General features: G+C 36.5%; 1 protein-coding gene across 7 annotated transcripts in view; it reads left to right on the plus strand.

Annotated features, from left to right (window-relative positions):
- The window catches only part of LOC145663044 (uncharacterized), a 104,037-nt gene that overhangs the window by 49,640 nt on the left and 40,649 nt on the right, over positions 1–13,748 (plus strand). For all 7 annotated transcript variants that reach the window (XM_081729200.1, XM_081729197.1, XM_081729195.1 and 4 more), the window contains 2 exons: positions 1,259–1,379; positions 6,485–6,759. In XM_081729200.1, coding sequence (XP_081585326.1) covers positions 1,259–1,379; positions 6,485–6,759 — 396 coding nt within the window. The remainder of the gene's footprint in view (positions 1–1,258; positions 1,380–6,484; positions 6,760–13,748) is intronic.

Below are 13,748 nucleotides of genomic sequence, written 5' to 3' on the forward strand. Positions count from 1 at the left end.
CCGCTTAGCCACGGAGGAGCTCATTTCTTTTATAAGTATCCAACATATAGGACATACTACTTTGTTAGTCCATGGCATTATTTATGTCTTTCATAATTAATGAGATGTAAATAATACCACGGGGAGATGTAAATAATGCCACGGATCCCCGTAATTTTGTTCCGCGGACCACCAATCGGGAAAAACTATTCTGTAGAAAGGCGATCGGGAAGCGAGGCAGAAGGGAAGAATTCATAGTAACAGTTCCCTGCTTGACTAGCGTGGTTCTTCAGATTGGAGAGGCAGGATCGAAAGGGAAGAGGTGTTAGTGATGGTGTTCGGTGTTTGTTATATCCATTGTCCGTGTGCAGATAATAAACATGCTAGTTTTCAAGTACTCCAAGACCACGTTTAATTCTTCCTGGTTATTAAATAATTTTTTTTTTATCGTGGATTTGGAAAGTATCGAGTGACATATTCTTCTTGCTGCAACATTTGCCGGAGCGTCTTTCCGCTGAATAACATCGGACCTCAAGCGGTAACAAGTCAAATGAAAGATAAATACCGTATGCAGGTGGCCGTGTCTAACTTAATATTAAGAACAGTTAGTGCCTTTCTGAATCAAGAAAACAAGCCAGTAACTTCTGACTTGGAGTGACATAACTCTATATAAGTCGCTTAATTCGTTTACCGTTTGTATTGAAAGTACAAGTAGCGCGATGAGAACTCAACATTATTGTTAAATCTAAAATTGTAAACAGAGCTAACTAATCATGATAGTTTATGAATTTCGTTAAAAAATAATAATAATAATAATAGTTGTCTGAGGACTCTAGTTTCTAATCGAAATTTGCTTGTAACTCATAAACCAATGCAAGGGATCAATAGAAGATTTATTTTCAAATTGCAGAAAATATTTTCTGTGCTAAATACATGTGAGCATTCTGTCTGCTGTGAAGAGGATGCTAAAACATTAGGGGTTAAAAATAGACTATCCATGTCCGTAAAAGGAAGGATCCTCTTCTGTAATAATACATATATTTTTGCCGGGACAAAATATGTCCGTGTTATGGAGGTGTAGGTTAAGAGAGATTTCACACTGTATTATTAAAATTGATTGTCAAATTAATATAAATACAGCATGATCCTTTTTCATTCAGTTTAAATAATATGATAATGTAAGAGGGGAAAAAAGCAATCTTGATAGGAGGTGAAACAGTATTAAACTATCCCAATAACAATAACTTAAAATTTAGTTTTCTTTATTTCTTCTTCACAGGGTGTTAACTACAAACGCCTCTGAAACTGCAAAACAGACAACTTCAAAACAGAGAACGAAGGTTTCTACAGGAAATAAACGAAGGAATTCAGGGAAACGTGGTGATCCGACACCAGTCCGGGTAATATATATTCTGTAGAGATCATAGAAGCGTATTCTGTTAACTTGTATCAGACTTATGAATACACTCGAGAAGTACTCACTTACTGTTCTAAATTACCATAAATTGTCCAAAAGGAGAAAATCATGGTAAACGTCATATTTTCGTTGACAGCTATCAGCGATGTCAAGGCATAGGTAAAGTTAAGTATTTTGTGGGAATATGGTGTGTGGGATAAATGTTTACACTAGCATATAGAACTTCTCACTACTACACAAAATACATGTTTTTGATTTCTGTTTTTCTTCAGTGATTGATAACGTCGAGGAAGGTGTCAATGGTGTTATTCCAACTTTTGTCCAAAGTACCATTCCAACTTTTGTCCATGTCTGAATTTAATTTTGAGCACTTGCTTGAATGAATGAATGAATGAATAATAATAATAATAATAATAATAATAATAATAATAATAATAATAAAGTATTGTATGCCTGTCTTTCTATGAAAATATATATATTTTATCAATTTCATTTTGTCAATGCTATGCTTTATATCTTTCAGGTGTTTTGACAAGCCCAATGTTGGGACGTCATCGTATTTTGGATCCTGAATATGTTCTTTCAATCTCGTATCTATGTTCCTTTCTTCATGGTTATATGAGTGCCTTGGCACATAAAAAATGGGGCATTGGCTGGTTTATTTTTAAAGATAGTAGCAAAGAAACATAATTCAACATTATTCAATTTTTGTTACTTTGTTAAAAAGAATACATCTTCCGATTAGGTATGAAAGATACTTTCATTCAAATGGCTGCCTCGGCTCGCTTCACAGCAGCCCATACTGTCAATCCAATTTTACAGTAATGTTCGATGATTGTGGCTCTGTTTCACGAATAGCTCGATCATTAGTGTGCTTAAGCGCCTAAATCGTTTCTTGTGTGCCGGTGCTGTGCCATCAGTTGTAGCTCAGAATACGGAATAAATAAATGCAACCAAATGGGGATGGAACTGATGCATAACACGGTACTTAATAACTAAATTATGATTGAATTTAAATAAAATTCAAATGTTTCTAATTTCAAAATGACTAGTTGGGGAAAAGGTGTGAGAGAGAGAGAAAGGTTGTAATTAAGGAATAGGAATGAGCACTAGCCTGATAGATCCGACGAGGCTGGCGTCGTCCTGGTCATCTGGAATGATGAATATCTTTCTCTGGAGAAGTCTGGATAAGCTGGAGACAGTCAACATCTGGATCTCTTTCCTGTTGATCTGCAAGGGGCGTCGATAATGCGTCTTTATGATGATGTCTTCCTACACCTTCATTCTACTAGTCTGCTGAACCTTAATGAGTCTGCGGTGATAAACCAACAGAATGGTACTCTTTTGACTATGGAGCTGGTTATTCTCCAACGGTGCGATCCGCTTCTCTCGTTGATCATGCACCTATCCTAATCATGTGTCGAATACCCCTTGTTGTCCTGTTCCTCTTGATTTTGTGTCGCTGAAGAATGATGACTTTGGAGTTCAATGAATCGGGAAGTATCAGGCTCTGCTTGAAGGTATGCGGAAAGGCAATGAGGAAACTAGTGTTTATTTAACAAATATGCATTTACAACAGGTGTCTGAGAATGTACAGTTCTAGTCAAAGTTTTCTTTCAATGAGTTTTCAAAAGTTCATGTTTTTTTATATCAAATGCACAGTTACTTCACACTTGATTATCAGCATAACATCGATCTTTAACGGCATCCCACAACAAAAGTCTAATGGCGTCAAATTGCAAATTCTCGGAGACCAAGCAACATCACCAAAACTGTTGACGACTTCGTTATTGAACTTAGTGTGCAGAAGAGCGATTGTGGAACGGCTAGTGTGGTACGTAGCTCCATCCTGCTGATCCCAAAGCTCGTCCACGTCTAGTGCAGCAATTACTGTAAAAAAGAAATCGGTGAGCATGCCTCTATAGCGCTCTCCGATGACCGAAACGTTGTTGCCACCTTCATCTTCGAAGAAAAATGGGCTAACAATGCCGCTACTCCACAAACTATACCAGTTACTTGCTGGGGATGCATTGGCTTCTTACCACGACGTGTGGGTCTTCTGAACCCCAAATACGACACTTTTGCTTGTTGACATAATGACAATATGCTTCATCTGACAAGATTAATTTGTTAGCAAAATCAGCGTCAAGCTGCTCTAAACCCCAAACAGAAAAGCGATAACGAAAGGAATGACCATTTTGCTACATTTTCTGGATAAGTTAAACATTGTAAGCAAATAGTACGAAGTATTTATGCAGAGTTTGTCTCAGGCTAATGTGGCTAATGTTTAGTTGCTTCGGTCTGTGACGAATTGAAATTCTCGGGTTGCTGCGCATACTTTCGGCAACAGTGGTAACATTCTGCACTCAGAGCACTGGATACACACGAGGATACATAGTGTTATCACTTAACATGCCGATCTCACGAACTTTCTACACAAACTTGCGTACAGTAGGCGTACTTGGTGCAATATTTCGTCCGAACTTTCTTTTCAAACTTCATATTGTTTCGACAACACAACACTTACGTTGAAAATAAGATTTTAGTATTTTCCCAACGTTCTTCAAAGTAAGTCAATTTATTTCTTACCGCGGAAATATGATACTGTGTTTCTTTCATTTGTTTGGGTACGAATGCGGTTCTCTCTCAACATAACGTCTGCTCTAAAAGGAAACCACTAGATTGCTCACCCTTTACATGATACTTTATGGATATCTGGAATCAAGCGGATAGTGAAGGTACTTTATAACGTGTTAAATTTTATTAAATATTCTTTGAGACACTAATTCTGTGTTAAAATTATGCTTCCTGAAAACTTCTTGCAATTTGTTTAAATCCATATGAATAAAAAAAAAAAAAAAAGCATACTTATCTACGTTATACTGTCACCATTTGTCTCAGTACTGTCCCTGTTGAGCGATGTTGCAATTTGATCTAGCCGTGTTTGCAGTGTCAAGCACCACTTTTCCCCCCACTGTTTAATAAAAGATTGATTTCACTTGTTCTATCGTCATCACTGGAACAAAGTATTAAGTCTTTACGAAAGAAGTTCTTCCAAATGTTATTATTTATTTTGTGATTGTGTGTGTGTGTACCGAATTTTCATGTATGTATTGTCTGCCTGCTGTATTTTTCCGGTAAACCTTGGTTTAGAATTTGTTCACTTTTGTATATGTGCTCAAGGCCAGAAAACTTAATTTCATGTAATTGAATACTATTCTTAATTTCAGTTACTTTATTACTTTGATGTTGAAATGTATGGAGTTCAGGCTATTATAAGAATTTCTAACTCATCATGCACAAAATAGTAGTGTTTTATGTATTGTAATTCTGAAGATTTTAAAATTTCTGTTTCTAATGATTCAGTACTACATTTGCCAAGAAAGAAAATATTGGGTTTCCCATAGTTAAACCGTCAGCTTATATGTAAACTTTGTCCGACAATTGGAAAACATTTGTTTTTCAAACACCAATCCAAGAGGTTAAGTACGTCATCTATTTTCAATTGTGAAGATCTTTTTATCTTGCTAATAAAACTCGAATACAATTCATGGGTAAAGACAAAAGAATTGAAATGTACATTTCCTCCACATCTAAGGATAATAACTTGATACTATTCGCATTTACGAAGATTGATAATTCCACTGTTACTAACTACATACTTGAAAGTTCCAGGAGTGGTTTAAAATTTCGAACTAAATACAGATATTTTGAATTAAGATAAGATGGACAATTCTTCCCGATATGATTTGTCTAGTGAAATATCTTCTGAATGCCAAATACGATGCTCCAACATCTTGCCTTTCAAAGCATCTGAAAGATACAAAGCGTTACATTGTTAAAGTGAAATTAAACAAAACAAATCGTCATTATTAATAGAAAGTCAGGCATAAAAGACATTTCCAACATTCGAACGAAGGAATCGTAATCAAATTCGGATGTAGAGACTTTAGACAGAAGTAGGAGTAACATCATTGACACCTTTACCATCGTCAGTAATTACTGAAGAAACAAAAATATTCAAGACGTGTTCAGTAGACCAGCAAGATGTTTTTATTTTCTAGTGTAAACACTTATCTCATACATCCTAACGCACTGAAACCTTTCCTTACTTATGTTTTGACAATGCTGACAGCTGTCTAAAGCGCTCATTTCTTGTGCAATGGTTTCTTTGTTCTATCCCGACAAATGTGACGTGGTGGACAACATCTTGTCCGTGGGTTTTCTCGGGGCTTGTCCCATTGCCTCTCACATTTTCATTCCACCAATTATTTCATTTTCATTAACCATCTCTCAACTTGAACCTAAAGGTTATAATCGAGGGAAGTAAAATTATTATTTTTTTCTGACGGTTGTCGGCGAAAATTCGACGTTTAACGTGGTTTTGTGAACTACCTTTAGTAATTTAGAAAAATAAGTGAGTATATATAAATTCATTGACAATATTGCTCTTCAAACGGTTTGTATTTTAACCGTATTGACCTGCTTTTCATTATTGTTATTGATTTATTATATATTTGTAGCTTAACAAAGTGTATCTTGCTTTACGTAGTTCAATGGTTTATTCAGCGGGTTTTGGTGCATGCAATTTCCGGCTTAATTTGTTCTGGAGGCTCAGAATTTCCAGTATTGGTTCACCAGTGGGGAGATACTTGAATTCAGAGGTAGCAAACTGCGGTCTAGAAAAACAAAATTGATGGTACCGAGACCCGATACGCAAACCACCCATCACTCATCACTTAATTGTTGTACCATCTGGGAGTGACCATAGTCTTTCGTGAACTGTAGCGGCATGGCATTATTGTTATTTCTTTATAGTGTGCTTGTTTATTGAAGTTTATCGCCCTTTGTTTAGCACCGAGACTATGTGAAACATGGACCTAAGTTTAAGGTCTAATCTGAACCACCGTAATACGTTTTAAACTCTTCCACCGGTAATCGTACCCGGAATCCCGTGCACCAAACGCTCGCGCGCTATCCGCTAGACTAGCCGCAGGTTTTTAAGTTTTATATCATTGTATATGATCTATTGCAGTAAACAAATATTACAATAGAACTGAAACATTCTGTTTTGTCTACTTTTTAAAGGATATATTGCCTAATACTATGCAGAATCCAGGCTTCCTTTCTGTAATCAATCTGCAACCAGTGGCTATGGATCCTCTTGTTACGCCAGGAGTCCTACTTCAGGTTATGGGACCTGCAGATTCGTTGCCTGTATTGGAGCAACCAGTAACTGCAAAGGAAACCCAAAACTCGGATAAAAAAGGAACTGATAAAACTACTGGAAGTAAACAAGTTGCTAACATTACAAATGAAGATGCTCAAGTTGCTCATACTACAACTGATCTGCATAACCAGGAGTAAGTTGGCGATATTTTTTAATGCTTTAGTTATGATTGTAGTGACTAATAATAATTTGTATTATAATGATATGTCGTATAATAAAAGACAAAGTTTTCTGTTGTCCTGAAGTATGCAGTAAGCTTGGTTTTCTCGCAGCTTAGACGATTTTCATGTCATTGGAAGTCATTTGATAAATTACTGTGAAGTTTTAATCAGGCATTCTTTCAGAAAAAGTGTTCCGGGGGGGCACATGTAGTTTTGCGAAGGGGGGTACTGCTGGTACTATATTATTTATTATTATATTGTAGACGTATTATTTTGGTCTCGTCCGGAGGTACTCAGAGCTCCGGGGGGCAGTGCCCCCCAAAAAACGTGTTTGAAAGAAACACTAGTATTAATTATCACCATGAACCAAAGAAAATAGACAAGTTTTCTGCCGTAGTAGTGGTGATACAAAACTAGACTTTCGAAGCCCATTATTATTGAAGTCCTGCGATAACCTCAAGAACTATAGTCTTACTTGCTGAATGATGTCATCTGTGTTGTCATCCAAAGGCGTCATACATATAATAGTAGACCAAGCATAACACTTCTTTACTATTATAGATTTTTCACTTCGATATAAGTAGTTTTTTCACCTCAGTAACGAGAAGTTGTGTGCGACATCAGGCAAATAGGGAGAATGGGACAAACTTTCATAGTTGCATTGGGTCATATAAAAAATCTCCGCGATTTTTTGGTACATTTTTGAACAACAAATTATTTTTTATTGAAAATCAATTTTAATCAAGTACATATTGGCCATTATTATCTATGAACTTTTGCCATTTTTCGGGTAGCTTCATAATTCCATCGCTCTAAAACTTCTGTAGTTTATCGTCAAAAAACTTGGCCAAGTAATTTTCAGCGGCACTTTGGTCGGCCTTTTTTCTTTTTCTTTTTTTTTAACCATCAAGAGAGTTTTGCAGAAACCAAAACAAATGGTAGTCAGACGATGCAAGGTCCGGGCTATACGGTAGATGAATCAAACCTTCTCAACCAAGTTGTGTATGGCCGCGCATTGTCATGATGGAACACAACTCCCTTTCTGTTGGCCAATTCTGGTCGCTTTTTTTGGATTGCTTCGTTCAAACGGTCGAGTTGTGCACAGTACAAGACCGAATTGATGGTTTCGTTAGGTTGTAGCAGCTCATAATGGACAATTCCCTTCCAATCCCACCAAGCACTCAACATAAGATCAGAGATAATATTGTTTAATATATACTTGATTAAAATTGATTTTCAATAAAGAAATTTTTGATCAAAAATGTACGAAGAAAACGCGGAGACTTTTTATATGACCCAATACTTATCGACTTGAGATAGACGTGTTTGCTGATCATATCGCGACATTTTTCTTTAACCGCGTATAGCAACTGCATATAGCAATTTCTGGAGAAGGGTACAATACAAAGTGGTGGTGATAATCTAATTCTTTGGAAGATAATCAAAAGAACAATCTTTGCAGATTCCTGCACTTCAAATTTTTGGAATAGACGGTTGTTTACAGTCTTTGTTTATTTCAATGGTTAGCAGGTCACAGAGCTAGGTACATACATTCAATTTTCATCCATATAACGAGATGTACAAAGATCTTCTCTTCCCCTTGTTCAACAGTCAAAATCCTCTGTGAATATTCTCACCAAGTTTGCGTCTGAAATGGAGTCAGCAAGCTTAAAACCTATCTTTAGACATGCGCAGTTGTTCATGCATAACTCTGCTTTCTTACATACTTAAGATAAGTTCAGTCATGATTGTTTGTTGGTGTTTCGTCTGTCCTCGAGGGAAGAGACACCAGTTTCTTCACAATTCGTGATTGAGGGTATTTCTGATTGAATACTCGATCTGTGAGAGAGATGCATCTGGTTTGAAAGTTCCTTTTCCATCTTACAACAGTGTTATATCGTGTACTGTCATTACCATAGCCAGCTATATTTCATCGTGTATTTCTGGGGGTGAGAAATGTTATCCTTCAAATCGAGGAGCTTGGTAACAATGTTGCATTTAATTTTGAGCATACAAGTTACAGACATTTACCTTCTTGTGAAACGAAGCAAGTTGATGTATCTGTAGTTTACAATATATGTAAAGCTAAGTGTACTAATCAGATTGTATCCGGGTAACTCAGTAATTGATGACGATAATTAAAATTTTACGATGCCCCTCGTAAAAATTTTGGATATTTTTTTAAAATATGAAAGAAAATTTAATATTCATGTGATAGTCTTAAAGAGAAAGAGGAAGAAAAAAACACAAGCTAAATACATTTGTGTTGCCTTAAACATAATCATAGTTGGATAGTTTTAGATATCGCTGCTTGAAAGATCATATAAAGATACAATGTAAGGCGCGATAAGGTTCCTGCTGTTCAGTTTTCACGTTGGAAGGCGTAATCATCTATTAGATATAAGATTTTAGTGTAATCATGTGCTCTGAAATTAAAACCTATAGTGAACGTGTTTCTTCTAACAATATGCTAATTCGATGAAAAATTGTAACAGTTATCTTTCTTTCTTCTGATTTCTGAGCATTCCGTGCACTTCCCGATTTTATGTTGGATGAAGGTCGAGCAAAAGAGCATAGTAGTTACTTTGTGCCTAAATTCCGTTAATGTATCAGTGGATATGTAATGTGTGCTAGTTTCCAGTTCTTGAATCTATCATTTTTCGTTTTTAGAAGACCTCATGAATTTCCTTCTATGCTTCGAGACTGATCTTGTGTCCGCCCCTGTTCCACATCCCCTGGTACATTAATGGAATCTAGGCTCGAAATCATCAGCATATTTATTTACCCAACTTTCATGTAGCATTTTGTTCTCGAGTTTTGACCCTTTATTTTGTCGTCATGACTAATTTTCGGAGGGTTGTGGCTCCGAAATAATGCATTTGTGCACCTATCTTTGTGTATAATTTGTTTCATGTTTTCGTGTGAAAATTCATTTCCCAAAGTCTTTGATGTTGTTTCGGAACCCTGCAGATCCGCACAGTCATTAATTACTAGGGGGACCTCAGTGGTAAGGTACTTACCTCTGGTGCGAGTGATGCATGGTTCGATCCCAGCCACGCGAGTTTGTTGTGGACAGCGAAATGTTGCTGTCTTTCTTCAAGGTTTTTCCACATGTTCATTCCACCAGTTATTTCATAATCCATTTACTTTCCTTTATCACCAGTCTCTTTTAGCCTAAAGAACAAATCGTCGGATGTAGAACTAGAAATTTCTGTTCATTTTATCAGTTACCAAAATTAAAATCTGACTTGTTTAAAATTTTATTTTGTTTATTTATTTTAGGTGTTGTAAGGTGTTCTACGTTAGAACCAGATGTAAGGAATGAGATTGTTTATTTATTAAGGATCAGTATCTGAATGGATATCCTGTATCCACTTTATCAAATTGATACAATAAAGTTAAAAGAACTCCAGGATTCTACAGACCTGGAACTGAGACTCTTTATAAGAAATGGGTTTTAATTACGTATATTTCCCAAGATGGAGGGGGCGCGGTGGTTCAGCGGTAGAGCGTTCACCTCTGGTGCATCCCAGCTCGCGCCAAGTGAATCTTGTGGTGGATAAACACTGTGCGTACGTTTTCTCGAGGTTCTCCCGTTTCCCCTCACTTTCTTCATTCCACAGTTTCATTCATTTCTCATCATCACCGTGTCCTTTAGCCTAGACGGCATAACTGTTGGACGTAAAACCGACAGATTTCATTTTATTCCCCAGATGGACCACATTGAATAAGATTTTTTCACAGTATGATTTATACACAGCATTAAAACCTCCCACAAAACTTCAGGAAAAATATTATTCAATTTAAGAGCTATCAAACTGATCCAAATAATAATAATAATAATAATAATAAAAAAAATCAGAAGTCTATGAGATAAAATGCAGCTGACTGGATGGTTATAAAGATATAACTAAAGAAAATTCTAGAACTATGTGTCAAAGAACATCTTAAGAGATGGAAATACAGAACAGCTTATTTCAAATTTTCGAAACATTTAAAAGAAACATGACACAGTATTGTGGGCCAAAGAATTGTACTTGTGACAATTGTACTGAATTGCAAAGACTTTTTAAAATTTGTTTAGTCCAAAGAACCAAAAATTAATATAGCTAAGTTTGACATATATAGGGCGGCACTCCAATCAGCAAAATGTTATTGTTCTGGCCTGGAGGCGCTTTTCAGTTGCAATTAGACGTCTTGCATATCAGTTGTGGAAATGGATAAGCTTGAATATCGTGCGGTAATCAAATTTTTGGTTTTGGATGGATTTACCCCTACGGAAATTCATCCGAAGTTGACAAAAGTTTACGGGGACTCTACTCCTTCCGTTAACCGTTAAAAAGTGGGCAGCTGAATTTAAACGTGGTCGCACATCCCTGGAAGATGACCCACGTGAAGGAAGGCCGAAAACCGCAACTACACCGGAAACAATTGAAAAAGTGCATGATATCGTGTTGGATGACAGGCGAGTGAAGGTGAGTGAGGTAGCTGAGAGTGTGGGGATATCGTAGGAACGGGTGCGAAACACCTTGCACAAAGAACTAGGGATGCGAAAGCTCTGCGCAAGATTGGTCCCGCATTTGCTGACTGCCGACCAAAAGCGAATGCGAAAACGATTTTCGCAGCAATCTTTGGAACGATTCAAAAGGGATCCGACTGATTTTGTGCGGCGATTTGTGACCATGGATGAGACATGGGTTCACCACTACACGCCAGAAATGAAACAGCAGTCCAAGCAGTGGGTGGAAGCCGGTGGTGCAGCGTCGAAGAAAGAGAAGACGATCGTATCAACCGGAAAGGTCATGGCCAATGTGTTTCGTGTTTGGGGATGCGAAAGGGATTCTGTTAATTGATTACCTTGCAAAAGGGAGAACAATTATAGGCGAATATTACTCCAACCTTCTTGACCAGCTGGATGCCAAAATTCGCGAGAAGAGGCCTGGCTTGAAGAAAAAGAAAATCATCTTTCACCAGGACAACGCACCTATGCACAAGAGTGCGTTGGCGATGCGAAAACTACGGGATTTGGGGTACGATTTGTTCGACCATCCTCCATATTCCCCTGATTTGGCACCATCGGACTTCTGTCTGTTCCGAAATTTGAAGAAATTTCTTTCTGGGAAGCGCTTCACATCGAATGAAGAAGTTGAGAGGGTCGTGGATGACTATTTACACAACCTTCCAAACTTTCACTTCCGGGAAGGAATACTGATGTTGGAGAAACGCTGGACCAAATGTATTGAAGTTAAGAGAGATTATGTCGAAAAATAAAATCATTTTTTAACTGAAATTCGCAGTCTTTTATTGTCAGGCCGAGAACTTTTCACCCCGACCTCGTATATATATATATATATATATCAAACTTAGCTAGTTTATATATATAAAGTAGTGAGAGACTGTGTTTAAAAAATACATTCAGTGCAATAAAAATAAAAATATCAAAGTGGGTTAATGTTACTCTTTTAGTGTTATTAGATTTTATTATTATGGTAATTCATTATATATATATAAACTTATTTACATGTTTTTCTTTAACATGCAAATATGTTGTTAACATTTTCGATCTTGGGCTAATCTGACTTTTATTCCAGTATCCTGGGGTTTTTAGGCCTCTTTAAAAAGTTTATAGCACATTGCTAAATAATAATAGACGAACTAAAAACATTGCAAACAAGTTTTTGGACTTTAGATTTTATTAGGAATATATAATTTGGTGATGTAAGAAAAGGTAGTTCGCTACACTGCTGTTTGAAATATGTACTTTTTGAATAGACAAAAAAAAAAAAAAAAAAAAAAAAAATACAATAGAAAAATAATACTCCCGCTGCGCATGAAGTGCGAACAGTGACAATGGTGTGTAATAAGGAGCGGGAGGAAACAGGAAAGATATATATATATAAGATGGAAGGAAAAAGTAATAAAAAGTGCTCAAAATCAAGGAAAAGCAGTGTTTATTTTTGAAAATTTTCTCCCTTCCCGCCAACTAAGGTGGCGCTTTGCGGCTGGTCTGTCAACTTCACTCATATGTACGGGGAGGAGGGTGCCGTCGTATACTCCCGCCGCGGGCGGTGATTTTCCACAGCACAGAACTGCTCATGTACTCACCTGCTTTTCAAATTTCGAAATCAAGATCTAAATCTGAATCGTCAACTTCACCTTCCGAACGGGATCTAAACTGTACTCTTCTAAAATATTTGATATTTCTTTTATGTTCATTTTACTTGCTTCAAACAAGACAACTTTGTAAAATTAAATTAGTTTTCTAAACAAAATATTCCACTATATTATCGAGCGTGTTGCAGTTAAACGAAGAAAGTTAATCACAACAACCAAGCTGCAAAAGTTCGTTTACTCTTCGCTGGATGTCAGGTTAATGGTATTTCTTCAAGAACTGAGTCTCAGTTAGTATTTAACACGGCCGACAACCGACCGGAACTCATAATAAGTTAAATGGGAGCTATTACGTAAAAAACGAGTTGAATTGAGCTTCGGCGTTTTGGAATAAACAGCCAACCCGAGTCTGACTCGGTCTTAGAATCGAAAGTGTTAAAATGTCAACAAGAAATGTTTGATGTGCATTACGTTTCAATGTAAGTAAAATTTTTAAAATGTCATTAGTCACAGTTTTATTGAGAAATATAAAATCAGCAATGGAGAGTTATCTGGGTATTGTTTAATAATCCAGATATTTCCAACTAAGCCAAAAGTTTTCATCTAGTTTAGAATCTTCACCCTCCATTCTATAAAATCTACGACAATAGCTCCATGTTGTTCTTTGTTTAAAATTATCAAAATATATTAATAATAATAATGAATTTCATTTGTTACATATGCACGAAATTTTGAAATATACTACAGACCATCGACATTTTATCACATTAAGTAAAAAAATATTCTTAACAGTTATTAACTGGCTGTACAAAAGCAATAGGAATTCGAATATGCTGTTATATACAATTAT

This window comes from Thermobia domestica, chromosome 10, assembly GCF_964235325.1.
Source record: "Thermobia domestica chromosome 10, izTheDome1.hap1.1, whole genome shotgun sequence".
Lineage (NCBI taxonomy): Eukaryota > Metazoa > Arthropoda > Insecta > Zygentoma > Lepismatidae > Thermobia > Thermobia domestica.